General features: G+C 36.7%; 1 protein-coding gene across 2 annotated transcripts in view; it reads right to left on the reverse strand.

The window, feature by feature from the left end:
• COL25A1 (collagen type XXV alpha 1 chain) overlaps positions 1-17,768 on the reverse strand; it is a gene marked incomplete at its 5' end in the record, with an annotated part of 476,870 nt that overhangs the window by 208,388 nt on the left and 250,714 nt on the right. For both annotated transcript variants that reach the window (XM_082463101.1, XM_082463100.1), the window contains 2 exons: positions 12,018-12,025; positions 14,403-14,447. In XM_082463101.1, the coding sequence (XP_082319227.1) occupies positions 12,018-12,025; positions 14,403-14,447 (53 nt within the window). The remainder of the gene's footprint in view (positions 1-12,017; positions 12,026-14,402; positions 14,448-17,768) is intronic.

Below are 17,768 nucleotides of genomic sequence, written 5' to 3' on the forward strand. Positions count from 1 at the left end.
ATGTCTTTTTAATTCCACCAAAGCAAGAACTAAAGTTCATTTAATAACCAAAGGAGGGAATTCTTTCTATATTATGGTTCAGGACTCAATTCAGAGCAAACAAGTCATACTTAGTTAATTTAGGCCAAATGTAGGCCAACATCACGGTGTCCAAATGATCAGAAATTAAGCAGAAGCCACTCTTTGAGTAAGAGGAAACCATAGCATTTTATATAACTAGTTTGGAAGAATGGGGACATTGAGGTCTTCTCTGCAATCACATGCTGCCGAAGATTACTAAATGCTTGGCCATTCATGAGGAAACAATAATGTACCCTTAAGTCACTCATTTGACTTTGCTCAAAATATTTACATTCAAAAATGTGTCCAAACTTCTTTTTTCATAGCACTTTAGTTTAGCTTGGCTTTCTTGACTATGGGTAGTTATTGCCTCACAAATCCACAGAAGTCATGTAATTATGACTTCCCTAATTTGTCCCATAAGGCATTACAGGCCTGCATAAGCAGACCGCCCTAGGAATTCAGCCACACAACTAAGTATTTGGTCACAAGGAAGTCAAACAGGAAGAAGGGCCATGACACTCCATTTGTTCACAGACTGGACGTTAGAAAAATATGCAGGTGTCCAATCAGCAACCAAAAGCAAAGACTTTAAAACTGAGAGATTCATTTTTAATAATTCTGACTGCCTTGTGCTACCTGTTTTGCTTTTCTATTTTTTAGTGTAAAATGAAACCCTCTTTTAGCTCTTTGGAAGAGAGAGGATTCATCCCTAAACTCTCACTTTTTTGTTTTAATCATGTTTCCCACTATAAGAATGTCAGTTGCTCCCTCTTCAAACCTTATGAAAGTGACCCTAAAAATATGTCATTTTTTCACAGAAGCATTATTAAAAATTAAACTTTCACATGAGACAATTGGTAATATGAAACTAGATAACCAGAACTGTTCCAATTGAGACGATCACCCTGGATCCAATACAAGGTATTGAAATCACTCAGTGGCATGAGAAATAGTAAGAAGAAAGAGAAAGCCATAGCAGTGTCTGTTGGTGCTCGCAGATTTTGTAAGTGCTTCAAGACAAAAAGCCTTCATTATCAATGAAGTTATGAAGTAACCTGGGAGGCCTGAGGCTCCTAGCCTGGTATTCATACTTTATTCTTCTTACAAACCACTCCCTAACTTTTATGTTGCTCTTTTTCAAAAAAATTCTTTTCCCTTTTCTTTTTCTGTTCAAAGTTTCTAGTGATAACAGGTTTGATGAAATTTTTCTTTTCTAAAATTTTACAGAGACAGAGGTCACATTACTCCCCAAGTGGCATACCTATACACATCTCATTGGAGATTTCTGGTTCTCTCAATTCTTTAAGGAATTATATCCAAACAGGGTAGCCGAGATTGGCTGTTCACCAATTTTGTTTACTTTTTCTTCTAAGCCCACAGCTACATTTCACTCTCTCTCTTGCAGTTATGTGTGAAAATGTGACTTGACACTTGCCAAAGAAATGTGTCAGCAGTGATATAAACCATAAACTCTTGTACTTCTAGTGCTGGCCAAAAAAATCCTCCCACCTGACTGTCCATTCTCTTTCTTTCTTTATCTTATCCAGTGGCTGTATGCCTATGCCCAGGGTAACCTCAGAACACACATATGGAAGATGGCAGAGTCCCCAGAGTCTTGCCCTTCATCACGTATAAGAAATCAATGTCTACTGTGGTAAGCCAGTAACATCTCAGAGTTTGTCTGTTAAAACAGCTACAGTCATTCTAAAACAGATGGTATCTAGAAATAGACCACAGGAAAGAATAATCTTGCAAAAAATACATTGTCAATATTTTGGTATGTCTCTTTCCTCCTCCTTCTCCTCCTCCTTTTTTTTACTTTAACACCTTTACTTATCTCAGTTTTGGGGGTATTTTTCCATTATCTCTGCTCCTTCAAGAATTCCAAAATTCTGTTTAATCTGGCACTAAATCTACGTAAACAATATCAAAAGAAGCACTGAAACAAATTGCCACTGAACACGGCAATGTTCAAACATGGCAGCCTGAACCACTCAAAACAGAAGATGTGAAAAGACACTGGGGAATCTATTCTGTGTAAAAATTATAGTTATGTCTCTTTTTCTACCTTTTGTTCCAGGACACAAAGCTGTATGAAGGGTTCCAAAATGAACTACTCATCTGTGACAACCTATGGTCATTCTATTATAACTCTGTTCCCAAATAGCCATTAAACACAAATTAATTCTCCAGGTTTGTTTTGTTTGTTTATCTGGTTAGTTACGGTGACTACATCTGAATTTATCGAGCCATCTTGGTATTTTATAGTGATACCGTTTCCCACAAGCTGAGTGGTTTTCTCCCTCCATCAAAAATGATATCTTATTATTACAGAAAAAATAACAGTAACCACACATTCAAAAGCACACTCTTTGAGCCCAAACAGAAATCAAAATATTTTGATAATTAAGCAAGAATATAGCAAAAGCAATTAAAGGAACATTTGCTGAAAAACTCCATTACAATTTTATGTTCAGTTCTCTCAACTCAAGAGCCAAAGCTCGTATCTCCACACAATTTACTTCTGTTAGATGAAAATTAGATGATTTATAAGTGTGTTTTGAGTAAAGAGCAATATGAAAGATCACATACAAGATGTAAGATCCACAGATAGCTAAGAAAAGCCTAGAATGAACCTTAGATAATAGGTAGGATAAGATACAACAAAGAAGACACTTGCAAAGAAGTTGGTAACACTTAAAGCTTACCTGCCTAAAAAACAACTTGTAGAAATATGGGGGGAAAATGGGTTTTGAAGAGAGGTAGACCTGGGTTCAAGTTCCAATTCTGCCTCCTACTAAGTGTGAATCCTTGGGTGGGCTAATTTACTTGATCTGCCTAACCCTCGGTTTCTTCCTCTGTAAATGGGTATAATATATCTCTAGTTCACAAGGCTAGAATGACAGTTGGTATGTAAAGTGACACATATTAGGTAGTTATTATAAATTGTAGTTATGAAAGTATCTGGAAAAGATTTACTATTGGTTTAAAAGTCATATTGTTTTTTCTCCATATAAAGTAAAGATATCAGAGTTTCTCATCTAAAAGTTCTACAGAGATTTCTTTTCCTAATTCATCTACCACATTGGCAGAAATAGCATTGTAAGCTTAACTTGCCTAAGTCTGCTTCATTCATCTGTCAACAAGATTCTGGGCTTCAAATCGAGCTGACAATTGTTGAAGGTGGACAGAACAGAACAGGCTGCACCACGGTGTTGTATTTCACACCTCAGAGGGTTCTGTGCTACCAACAATAACATCATATCTCTGTCAGTCAAGCACAATTATAGGGTTCGATAGACTGATACAAATAAAAAAGCCAGTTAAAACAGATCTCCTGAGTCTGTTCTGGATATGGTTATGGGACTTGTTTGATTCTGTTACCTGTGAATAGTAGAACGGTACCTCCTTTGGGGACGAAAGGACAAAGAGAGGGCATTCCCCCAATGACTCTAAAAAAAGGTCAAAACTAGTGCACAATTTGCTACAACTAAAAACCCTGAAGTTATTTTGTAAATGTTGATTATACTATTTCCTTCCTATTGAAACACGAATGTGTTTTTGAGATATCCAAAATAGAAGGTACAATTTCATGCCAGCTGGAATCAGGTAACACAATGGTCAGGCAAATCATTCAAGCAAATACGTTTGTAAAATCCAAGCTAGGCGCTCAGAGCACTTGCATGGATTTCTTTATAGCAGTGTTTTAATACATATCACTTTTATGAGAAAGAAAATAGAAAAAATCACCTGATATTCACATCAAAATAAATTACATACATTATCATAAGATTGCTACATTGTGGCTGTTTATAGCAAACAATCCTGTGGTAGCAATATCTTTTTGTCAAAATGGATAAGGCTGAGTAATAAGCTGAACAGCTTCCTAAAGAGTAAATCGATATGCGGGATCCAATTCAAGTTGTATTTCAAGTTTTAAATTACACATGATCTCAATATGCAAGATACAGAAACTGACAAAAGTAACACTCTAGCCACAAATAATTCTAGTGTAATACTGACAAGTTTTCCAAAATATATCAAATGAAGATATAAATGTAAGGTGTCTAAATTAAATTTTATTATGAAGTGTTTCTCCCCCCCACCGCTTTAAGGTTACTTGAGAGTATTACTGCAGAAGGGCAATGAAAAAACATGACTCTCAGTGACAAAAGAGATCTGCCAATGTCCCTTCAGGAAAACCAATCTTTCATTTGTTTGTTTGTTGTGATGAGTGCCCTAATCCTGTCTATTGCACCAATGAACACATTTCACAACAAAGTCAAAGTGAATGGCAAGAAAATACACATCAGCCCTTGAGCAAGTGCTCATGGAACATTCTCCAGGATAGATCATATCTTGGGTCACAAATCAAGCGTGGGTAAATTTAAGAAAATTGAAATTGAATCAAGTATCTTTTCCGACCACAATGCTATGAGACTAAGTATCAATTACAGGAAAAAATCTGTAAAAAATACAAACACATAGAGGGTAAACAATACACTACTTAATAACCAAGAGATCACTGAAAAAATCAAAGAGGAAGTTAAAAAATACCTAGAAACAAATAACAATGAAAACACGATGACCCAAAATTTATGGGAAGCAGCAAAAGCAGTTCAAAGACGGAAGTTTACAGCAATACAAGCCTACCTCAAGAAACAAGAAGCATCTCAAATAAACAACCTAACCTTACACCTAAAGCAATCAGAGAAAGAAGAACAAAAAACCCCCAAAGTTACCAGAAGGAAAGAAATCATAAACAACAGATCAGAAATAAATGCAAAAGAAATAAAGGAAATGATAGCAAAGATCAATAAAGCTAAAAGCTGGTTCTTCTAGAATATACACAAAATTGATAAGCCATTAGCCAGACTCATCAAGAAAAAAAGGGAGAGGACTCAAATCAATAGAATTAGAAATGAAAAAGGAGAAGTTACAACTGACACTGCAGAAATACAAAGGATCATGAGAGATTACTACAAGTAACTATATACCAATAAAATGGACAACTTGGAAGAAATGGACAAACTCTTAGAGAAGCACAACCTTCTGAGACTGAACCAGGAAGAAATAGAAAATATAAACAGACCAATCACAATCACTGAAATTGAGACTGTAATTTAAAATCTACCAACAAACAAAAGCCCAGGACCAGACGGCTTCACAGGAGAATTCTATCAAACATTTAGAGAAGAGCTAACACCTATCCTTCTCAAACTCTTCCAAAATATAGCAGAGGGAGGAACACTCCCAAACTCATTCTAGGAGGCCACCATCACTCTGATACCAAAACCAAACAAAGATGTCACAAAGAAAAAAAACTACAAGCCAATATCATTGATGAACACAGATGAGAAACTCCTCAACAAAATACTAGCAAACAGAATCCAACAGCACATTAAAAGAATTATACACCATGATCAAGTGCGGTTTATCCCAGGAATGCAAGGATTCTTTAATATATACAAATCAATCAATGTGATACACCATATTAACAAATTGAAGAATAAAAACCATATGATCTTCACAATAGATGTAGAAAAAGCTTTCAACAAAATTCAACACCGATTTATGATAAAAACCCTCCAGAAAAAAAAACACACAAAAAAAAGCCTCCAGAGAGTAGGCATGGAGGAAACTTATCTCAACATAATAAAGGCCATATATAACAAACCCACAGCCAACATCGCTCTCAATGGTGAAAAACTGAAGCCATTTCCACTAAGATCAGGAACAAGACAAGGTTGCCCACTCTCAACACTATTACTCAACGTTGTTTTGGAAGTTTTAGCCACAGCAATCAGAGAGGAAAAAGAAATAAAGGAATCCAAATTGGAAAAGAAGAAGTAAAGCTGTCACTGTTTGCAGATGACATGATACTATATATAGAGAATCCTAAAGATGCTACCAGAAAAGTACTAGAGCTAATCAATGAATTTGGTAAAGTAGCAGGATACAAAATTAATGCGCAGAAATCTCTTGCATTCCTATACACTAATGATGAAAAATCTGAAAGAGAAATTAAGAAAACACTCCAATTTACCATTGCAACAAAAACAATAAAATACTTAGGAATAAACCTACCTAATGAGACAAAAGACCTGTATGCAGAAAACTATAAGGCACTGATAAAAGAAATTAAAGATGATACAAACAGATGGAGAGATATACCATGTTCTTGGATTGGAAGAATCAACATTGTGAAAATGACTCTACTACCCAAAGAAATCTACAGATTCATTGCAATCCCTATCAAAATACCAATGACATTTTTCACAGAACTAGAACAAAAAATTTCACAATATGTATGGAAACACAAAAGACCCCGAATAGCCAAAGCAATCTTGAGAAAGAAATATGGAGCTGGAGGAATCAGGCTCCCGGACTTCAGACTCTAACTCAAAGCTACACTAATCAAGACAGTATGGTACTGGCACAAAAACAGAAATATAGATCAATGGAACAAGATAGAAAGCCCACACATAAACCCATGCACATATGGTCATCTTATTTTTGATAAAGGAGGCAAGAATATACAATGGAGAAAAGACAGCATCTTCAATAAGTGGTGCTGGGAAAACTGGACAGCTACACGTAAAAGAATGAAATTAGAACACTCCCTAACAACATACACAAAAATAAACTCAAAATGGATTAAAGACCAAAATGTAAGGCCAGACACTATAAAACCCTTTGAGGAAAGCATAGACAGAACACTCTATGACATAAATCACAGCAAGATCCGTTTTTACCCACTTCCTAGAGAAATGGAAATAAAAACAAAAATAAACAAATGGGACCTAACGGAACTTAAAAGCTTTTGCACAGAAAAGGAAAACATAAACAAGGCAAATAGTCAACCTGCAGAATGGGAGAAAATATTTTCTAATGAAGCAACTGACAAAGGATTAATCTCCATTATTTACAAGCAACTCATGCAGCTCAGTATCAAAAAAACAAACAACTCAATCCCAAAATGGGCAGAAGACCTAAATAGACATTTCTCCAAAGAAGATATTCAGATTGCCAACAAACACATGAAAGGATGCTCAACATCACTAATCATTAGAGAAATGCAAATCAAAACTACAGTAGGTGTCACCTCACACCAGTCAGAATGGCCATCATCAAAAAATCTACAGTAAATGCTGGAGAGGAGAAAAGGGAACGCTCTTGCACTGTTGGTGGGAATGTAAATAGATACAGCCACTAGGGAGAACAATAGTATGGAGGTTCCTTAAAAAACTAAAAATAGAGCTACCATATGACCCAGCAATCCCACTACTGGGCATATACCCTGAGAAAACCATAATTCAAAAAGAGTCATGTACCACAATGCTCATTGCAACACTATTTACAATAGCCAGGACATGGAAGCAACCTAAGTGTCGATCGACAGATGAATGGATAAAGATGTGGCACATATACACAGTGGAATATTATTCAGCCATAAAAAGAAATGAAAGTGAGTTATTTGTAGTGAGGTGGATGGACCTAGAGTCTGTCATACAGAGTGAAGTAAGTCAGAAAGAGAAAAATAGATACCGTATAGTAAAACATATATATATATAATCTAAAAAAAAAAAAAGGTTCTGAAGAACCTAGGGGCAGGACAGGAATGAAGACGCAGACATAGAGAATGGACTTGAGGATATGGGGAGGGGGAAGGGTAAGCTGGGACGAAGTGAGAGAGTGGCATGGACATATATACACTACCAAATGTAAAATAGATAGCTAGTGGGAAGCAGCCGCATAGCACAGGGAGATCAGCTCGGTGCTTTGTGACCACCTAGAGGGGTGGGATAGGGAAGGTGGGGAGGAGACACAAGAGGGAGGAGATATGGGGATATATGTATATGTATAGCTGATTCACTTTGTTATACAGCAGAAACTAACACACCATTGTAAAGCAATTATACTCCAATAAAGATGTTAAAAAAAAAAAGAAAATACACATCAGGACACAAGGTTACACATCACAGTCTTCCTGTACTTATGAAACCACAGGACCACAGAGGCTCATGGCTAGAAGGAAGTTGGAGGGATTTACTTCATACAGATTCTATGCCATGGATTGCTCATCAAAAGTAAGGCTATTTAACTTCTCAGACTACCTTTGTGATTTATATTATATTTACGGAATGGAGGCATGGGCAATTACCATTAAACTTGCCACGCAAGTCTTGATATTTTATCCAATTTCTTATTTGTTGAGATAAATATTTTTCATTGAGCACAGAATTTGGGAAATAAAATGTTCTAAAAATAACTTTATAGAAACATTCAGATTTCAGTTTATGGAAAAGAAGTGGAAGGAAAAATATGCAAAAAATTAAATGATGCTAAAAATAGGAGGAGTATGGTCACTGAAAGTTACAATTATCAATAATTGGATACTATATCTAAGTAAATATAATACTGATCAATCCATTTAATCATAATAAAGCCACTGTTCATCCATTTTGTTCATATGCAAGAAAGATAGAGGTAGCCTCATCCACCAGCGGACAGACAGCAGAAGCAAGAAGAACTACAATGCTTCAGTCTGTGGAACAAAAACCACATTCACAGAAAGATAGACAAGAGGAAAAGGCAGAGGGCTATGTACCAGGTGAAGGAACAGGATAAAACCCCAGAAAAACAACTAAATGAAGTGGAGATAGGCAACCTTCCAGAAAAAGAACTCAGAATAATGATAGTGAGGGTGATCCAGGACCTCAGAAAAAGAATGTAGGAAAAGATAGAGAAGTTGCAAGAAATGTTTAACAAAGACCTAGAAGAATTAAAGAACAAAAGAAGAGAGATGAACAATACAATAACTGAAATGAAAAATATGCTGAAAGGAATCAAAAGCAGAATAACTGAGACAGAAGAATGGATAAGTGATCTGGAAGACAGAATGGTGGAATTCACTGCCATGGAACAGAATAAAGAAAAAAGAATGAAGACAAATGAAGACAGCCTAAGAGACCTCTGGGACAACATTAAATGCAACAACATTTGCCTTATAGGGGTCCCAGAAGGAGAAGAGAGAGAGAAGGGACCCAAGAAAATATCTGAAGAGATTATAGTCGAAAACTTCCCTAACATGGGAAAGAAAATAGCCACCCAAGTCCAGGAAGCACAGAGAGTCCCAGGCACGATAAACCAAAGGAGAAATATACTGAGACACACAGTAATCAAACTGACAAAAATTAAAGACAAAGAAAAATTATTGAAGACAACAAGGGAAAAACAACAAATAACATACAAGGGAACTCCTATAAGGTTAACAGCTGATTTCTCAGCAGAAACTCTACAAGCAAGAAGGGAGTGGCATCAGATATTTAAAGTGATGAAAGGGAAGAACCTACAACCAAGATTACTCTACCCGGCAAGGATCTCATTCAGATTCGACAGAGAAATCAAAAGCTTTACAGACAAGCAAAAGCTAAGAGAATTCAGCACCACCAAACCACCTTTAAAACAAATGTTAAAGGAACCTCTCTAAGTGGGAAACACAAGAGAAGAAAAGGACCTACAAAAACAAACCCATAATAATTAAGAAAATGGTAATAGGAACAAAAATATCTATAATTACCTTAAACGTGAATGGATTAAATGCTCCAACCAAAAGACACAGGCTTGCTGAATGGATACAAAAACAAGACCCATATATATGCTGTCTACAAGAAACTCACTTCAGACCTACGGACACATACAGACTGAAAGCGAGGGGATGGAAAAAGTTACTCCATGCAAAAGGAAATCAAAAGAAAGCTGGAGTAGCAATACTCATATCAGATAAAATAGACCTTAAAATGAAGTATGTTACAAGAGACAAGGAAGGACACTACATAATGATCAAGGGATCAATCCAAAAAGAAGATATAACAATTATAAATATATATGCACCCAACATAGGAGCGCCTCAATACATAAGGCAACTGCTAACAGCTCTAAAAGAGGAAATTGACAGTAACACAATAATAGTGGGGGACTTTAACACCTCACTTACACCAATGGACAGATCATCCAAACAGAATATTAATAAGGAAACACAAGCTTTAAATGACACAATAGACCAGATAGATTTAATTTATATTTATAGGACATTCCATCCAAAAACAGGAGATTACACTTTCTTCTCAAGTGTACATGGAACATTCTCCAGGATGTATCACATCTTGGGTCACAAATCAAGCCTCAGTAAATTTAAGAATATTGAAATCATATCAAGCATCTTTTCTGACCACAACGCTATGAGATTAGAAATCAATTACAGGGATAAAAACGTAAAAACCACAAACACATGGAGGCTAAACAATACGTTACTAAATAACCAAGAGGTCACTGAAGAAATCAAAGAGGAAATCAAAAAATACCTAGAGACAAATTACCACGAAAACATGACAATCCAAAACCTATGGGATTTAGCAAAAGCAGTTTTAAGAGGGAAGTTTATAGCAATAAAACCCTACCTCAAGAAACATGAAAAATCTCAAGACGCGCAGGCTCAGTAATTGTGGCTCACGGGCCCAGTTGCTCCGCGGCATGTGGGATCTTCCCAGACCAGGGCTCGAACCCGTGTCCCCTGCATTGGCAGGCAGACTCTCAACCACTGCGCCACCAGGGAAGCCCCTCTTTTTTAATATATAATACGAAAAGGAAAAAACAATTGAAATGTTCTAGGTGGAGAACCTGCACTAATAGATGGCCCCCTGAAAGCAAGAGCCATATGGGTGCCTAAACTTGTGAAGGACCAAACAGGAAATACTAGACTCCTCAATCTCATCACAAGGCAGAAGTGAGATTTAACTGCCTCTTGGCCTGCCTAATACTTACCTCCACAAAAAGAAGCCTTGAACGCTCTATTCTGGATGTAATCTCCAGAGTTTCCTTTGGGTAGTAGTGGTTTGTTTCTAGTTTTAAAGACAGAGTCTTAAATATGAAGCCAAAGAATAAGGCTCCTAGACCTGGGGCATGCCATCTGCCTAGCATTAAGCAAAAGCTGAAAGTCAGTTACAGAAGCAAAGTCATTTCTAACATGATTTATGTTCCGTCCTTGAATGTGGCAGGAAGACTGCAAAAGATATTTGGAAGCCAATGCTTCCTGTGAATAAAGTAAACGAGTATATGCTAAGCCCCTCTCCCTGGACCATGCTGGTCTGTTAGAGAAGTTGCCAATGCAGAGTCTGTGAACCCTGGAGCAAACCGGCTATTCGGAATGAGAAAATATCTCCAGGCCAATGATCATTGCTACCGTAAACGTACAGAGCACAGTACGGCACCAGGGTCAGATGACAGATATCCAGGATATTACTCAAAAACACATCTAGCTCAAAGCTGACAAGATAATCTGTTCCTGTGAGTACAAAGCAGGCTGGAATGCTGCAGCCATGACCTACACAAGGAAAGAAAAAAGAAAGTGCAACTCTCCAAGGGCTCCAACTCAAGCTCTTTATGCAGGCAAAACTCCAAGGGACTTCAAAGGGAGTGTTGCTTATGGAGAGAGCGCTGAACCAAGCCCACCGGGGGTATCACTTCCATGATCATGTTGCCATCTACATTTCGTGAACTGGCAAATGCAAATATTTCAGATACAAGCTTAAACGAATGAAAAAAGAAGTGTGAAAGAGCTTGAGGGTTTGCTCGCAAAGAAACCTCAGAATTTCAGGAAAAGCATTTAATATCAGGAGCTTCATAAGTATTCCAACATTCCCAAGACAGTAATTGGTTTGTGATCGTATTAGAAATAAAAGTTATTTTTTAATTGACACATATTGCACTCCTACATATCACATGATCACAAAACAGTATACTCAAAAAATAATGTCCCACAGTTAAATACTCTTAAAAAGGTCAGCAATATTTTTCTAATTGAAATATAGAGTATATTTTGATGTTTTAACAGTTTTAACATACGTGATTTGATTAACGTAGAGGAGCCAGAATGCAGCAAATATACTTACAGGAGGACCTATGGTTGGGGGAGAGTAGAGAGAATAAGAAAAAGGAGAGACAAATTAGTGAATATACAAATAGTAAGATTTAATAAAAGATTAGAACATCATCATAATCATCAGCACAATACAAGAGACATAGAAATCACTTAAGAATTTAGTGCCTCTCAGTCATTTTTTAGATCATGAACCTATTATGAGACCATATCAGAAAAATGCATTTACATCTATGTGCACACAAAATTTTTTGTAAAATTTCAAAGAATAGTCCCTGAGGACTGTTTATGAATTACTGAGAAGTTCATATATTTTAAGAAAAGACTGTCTAATTTATACACCTAAAAATTTAGATAAAATATGAATTAGGAAGAGCGTTAGTCATTTATGATAGACCAGTTGTAGACAATTGATATATAAATTTCTTGAGTTTGGTAAAATGGTTAAATCAGAAAGGTACCTGCTATTTGTTCTAAGAATGTTTATCATTCAGTAGTATTGTCAATATATAAAAGACTAAGTCCTGATGTTTATACAAGTTTCTTTAAAACTATGTATTCTCATCAAAACACAGGCAAAGTCTAAGAAAATTTCAATATTTCGCACACCATATGTTTAATTAAAGCGCCAGTTCTCAGTAGCCAAGAAGTTGGGAATTGATTTTTATATTTTCTGTAAAACTGCATAAGTACAAAATTTTCACTTTTTTTTCTTAATCCTCTTTCTTTCTTTTGACACAAAGATCAATTCAGTGATTATTTGGGTCCACCAATGTTTTATCATTTCTTTTTCCTCAAAAACAAATTTATAAAGCATCCTCTATTATAAAACTTTGCACTCAGTGAAAGGGATACCTATACAATTTTCCAGTTACTTAGAGTGAATGAGGTTTAAAAATAACTTTTGATAATTCTCTTCAAGGAATTAAAACTTAGCAGCTATGTTTTCATAGAAACCTTTTTACTTTGACCTCATATTTCCAAAAGGGAGAGGAAATGAGACAAAAAAAATCAATCTGCTGTCTGCTCTTTTTGATACAGTTAGTATTTCTATTTTTTAACCCTTAGTAGATTGTTTTTAATATTAATAAATACTTGTAGAAAATGCTGGAAAATAGCATTTCTTAGTACACTAAAATCAAACCTTAAATTACCTTCCTCTTATCTTACAAGGAAGAATTGATGTCCTGTTAAGACTTCACATTTACATTTACATTTTTGGAGTCTGAGACTTTATAAAACTAGTAAAACCGTAAGTGAACACACTCATTTGAATACCTTGGTTTCAGAAAAAAATAGTTTTTATTTGACTTTGCATATAGGGATTTGGCCTGAAAGCAAAAAACAAAACAAAACAAAACAAAAATCACTAAAATGCGTATCAGGACAATTGGTTGTGCTTCTAGTTCTGCTCATAAAAAATTGCATGGTCGGGCTTCCCTGGTGGCGCAGTGGTTGAGAGTCTGCCTGCCAATTCAGGGAACACGGGTTCGAGCCCTGGTCTGGGAAGAGCCCACATGCCGCGGAGCAACTGGGCCCGTGAGCCACAGCTACTGAGCCTGCGCGTCTGGAGCCTGTGCTCCGCAACAAGAGAGGCCGCGATAGTGAGAGGCCCGCGCACCGCGATGAAGAGTGGCCCCCGCTTGCCACAACTAGAGAAAGCCCTCGCACAGAAACGAAGACCCAACACAGCCATAAATAAATAAATAAATAAATAAATAAATAAATAAATAAAAAGGAATTCCTTTAAAAAAAAAAATTGCATGGCCTTGGCTGAATCACCTGACTGCTCTGCATCTCCATTTCCTCAACTATAAAATGAAAACTCTGTATTGATTACTAAGGTTCCTGTCATCACTAAAATTCTATGGTTATACAAGAGGAATAAAAAATCTCAAATTTTGAAATGAGAGTCAAAAGAATGACAAAATTTTACCAGTTGGATAAAATAATAATCAGCTTTCCAGGACATGTGCCCCAGTGTCCCAAGGCAGATGTTTCTGCAAAGAGTGTGCATTGACTGACCACCTATGTAGATGGAAAGATGGGTGATGTTGTCATATTGCATGTGGCTAAGAAACCATCTGCTGTACACTGAAAGGGCAGATTTAACTTGACACAGTAAATAAGCCAAAATTGGGTGCCAGGGGTTAGTAAACCGTAATGAATAATATTTTGCAAACTTCTCCTTCCTACTGTTTGATGGAAATAAGAAGATAAAAAAAAAAATTCTATGTGTAGCAGAGAAGATATAAACATCTCTCTCACACACACACACACACGCATGCGCACATGCACACAACATCCAACAGAACAATATAATCACTAATTAGGAGGAACAGATGTGGGAACCTAGCCAGAACATGAATGACACAGAACAGCTGAAAGAGAGACTTACCAGATTCTCCTCTTCGGCCCCTTTTACCTCGTTTCCCTGGAGGGCCTGAAATAAAAAGAACAATTTTTGGAATTTTTGGTTCCAAAATGGCTAGTAAATGATTTCTATATATCTTGTCACTGTTTTTAACTAACATGAAAAGGACCAGAGATTTGTAAAGGCCAACTCTGTCTCTGGAATTTCAGCATAACTGTTAAGCTTCATTTAATTATAAAAGCTGTCCTAGATCTCTAACCAACTAGTGTTACTTAGAAACACTAAAGATTCAGAATTTTTGTTCATCCTGCCTGGGTATCATCAATAAGAAAGTGTTCACTAAGCAAACTGGTGGTGTTGAGATTTCATGTTTCTTAGGAAAATTTCTTTTCTGAAGGTTTCAGCATATTAATAATTTAAAGTACTAAGTACAAATGATTACAGTTTCTCTTCAGTCAGGTTCCTCATGCATTTCTTGAAAATATTTAGTTGGCAGTTAATTAAACATATATATCAATAATGTAAATAATCTTTACAAATATTTCTATTTTATTAAATGTGAATTTTCATCTATTGGAATTTCTCTAAGAACCAGCTGAGTAAAAATCACAACACTTTTAATTGGAAAGTGTTTAGGTAGTAAGTATTGGTCTCATTTTTCTAAGGGGCTAGCTCATTATTGTCATTCAATAAATGTTTAGTCTTTACGGTGATCTCATTTTAAAAGTGAAGAAATAGGGCTTCCCTGGTGGCGCAGTGGTTGAGAATCTGCCTGCTAATGCAGAGGACACGGGTTCGAGCCCTGGTCTGGGAAGATCCCACATGCCACGGAGCAACTGGGCCCGTGAGCCACAACTACTGAGCCTGCGCGTCTGGAGCCTGTGCTCCGCAACAAGAGAGGCCGCGATAGTGAGAGGCCCTCGCACCGCGATGAAGAGTGGCCCCCGCTTGCCACAACTAGAGAAAGCCCTCGCACAGAAACGAAGACCCAACACAGCCAAAATAAATAAATAAATAGACCTTATAAATAAATCTGTCCAATCTTAGCCAGCTTTGACCACACAAAGTAAGATTCCTTTAAAAAAAAAAAAAAGTGAAGAAATAACCTTTTTTTTCAGTGAGTTCCCTATGAAGACCGCCACGCCAGTATGTGTCAGACTTGCACAAGTCTCTAGACGTACATGGTTTTCAAGCCATTATTCTCAACTATATAATTTCTGCCCTCATTTCCTTGGTTAGGAATAGCTCCCGCTGAATTATGATCCCAGCAAATAGAAGAGAATAATTAGCCCACAGTGAGAATTGAGGTCTTAAAATATTTGCTGGGAGAAAGAGGCCAAGGAAAATACAGAACTGCCTGGTTTTGAAGAATGAGTGGCAAAGTTGGACTGATGACTTCTAAACTCTAGAAAGTTCAAGGCACAGGCCTTGGCACCCAGTTGACTCTTAACGTGATCCTGAGCTACCGACTTCCACATGGAAACACTATCACGAGAAATAAAAACATCAGTGGGCCAGGTTAGTTTCCCTGCAAGCCCTTACACAGAGTAAGTCTGGCCATGTGTGTTTTGTAAGAGGTTAAAAACAATCAAGCAATAAAATCAATTGAAAATATTAGGAGAAGCGGCTTTGTAGCAGAATCCAAAATTGTCATTCGAAATTTCAGGTTTCTTTCTGTGTTCTGAAATAAAGAGAGATTTTCATCACACTCAAGTTATCCTTGGGCAGACTGAGAGCAGAAGGAAAATCATATAAATAGGTAAATAAACCCAGTGGAATCCTAATAGGTATGAAAAATATACATTTACACACATGCTCAAACACACACATACACAGATATATATTGACAAATTCTGATATATAATATACAATGTCCTTTGGATTAGGAATCAGATTTTTTTATATTACAAAATTACTTTAAGAAGTGTTTAGCAACTACTAGATACTTATGATGTCTGTGGTCTGCACAGTAGGGACTACAGGTCATGTATAAGATGTATATCTGCTCTGAAGAAGCAAAGAAGTTGAAAAGACTAAAATAACACACATGAAAAATTCGTTAGTAGTATGTTGTGAAGGCGGCACAATGAGTTTGTGCTCTGATTTGTTCCTTCTACTCTCAACACATGGTCAATTATAAAAAGAGAAAAACATTTAAAAGTATTTGCATTCAAAAAAGACATGGGCATGTCCACAGGCCAGAAATGAACCAGAATTGGAAAGTGGAGAGCAGGGATAAACCATGAGCTTGCCTGGCTCTGGTTCTAGAAGTAGAAATGGTGGCTATGGGTTCTATCCCTGAAGAATAAATACTCAAAAGTTCTCTCATCAGATTCAGACTCACTTCTTAAAGCTGGGGGCTTATAAATGCTAAAGAGAAGCTTTAAAAAAATCTAGATCTCTGGCTTAAAGGCTGGGGAATATAGATATAACCTCTCAATCAGAAAACGAAGTAAGCATCTGCTGGTTTGATGCCTGATTCTGTGATATTCCAAACATAAATCTGCAACAGGAGTCCTGAAATGTCATTTTAAGACAACTCTGGTCTAGAAAGCTGGGATGTCAGGTAAAGAAGGACATAAAATGAATAGGTAAGAAAAGGTGAGTATAGAGGAAAGAAAGGCAGACACACACAGAGAGGAAACTACACACACACACACACACACACACACACACACACACTAAAAACCTCCTACTCACAATGAGTATAGAAGTCAAAGTTCCAAAACATATAAAGAAATCTAATGCTAAGAAAGGTAGCACTAAATAATAAGATCATGAATTCTTCCTAGGTAAAATTAATTAATTTTAAGAAACCATCAGACAAAGATTAGTATGTTAATTATGCTTTAAGAGATCAATGAAGAAGTAATACCCATTAAAGAGCAAGGGATTTTGAATGTAAACAAGGAAAAAAAAGAACAAGTGGATATGAAAGAGAACCCTTTAGAAATCTTGAAAATGTCATTGAAATTTAAAAAAAAAAGATAAATCAATTAAATGCTAACCTGGATATTGTTGAAGAAGGAACAGACATGGAAGATGTAGAATGCAGCCCAGAGAGACAGATCCAATATCTATCTATGTATCTGACTATCCACTGTAATCTGAACGTACATGTCCCATAAATTCACAGGTTGAAATTCTAACTCCCAAAGATGATAATTTTGGGAGTGGGGTCTTTGGGAGTTGCTTAAATCATGAAGCTGGAGCCCTCAAGAATGCGGCTTATAACAAAGACCCCACAGAGACCCCTAGCCCCTTCCACTATGTTAGGACACAGTGAAAAGACACCAGCTATGAACCAGGAAGAGGGCCCTTACCTGAAGGTGACCATGCCGAAACCTTGATCTTAGATGTCCCAGCCTCCTGAACTGTGAAATAAATTTT

Source organism: Balaenoptera physalus (assembly GCF_965194825.1).
Source record: "Balaenoptera physalus genome assembly, chromosome: 5".
Taxonomy (NCBI): Eukaryota; Metazoa; Chordata; class Mammalia; order Artiodactyla; family Balaenopteridae; genus Balaenoptera; species Balaenoptera physalus.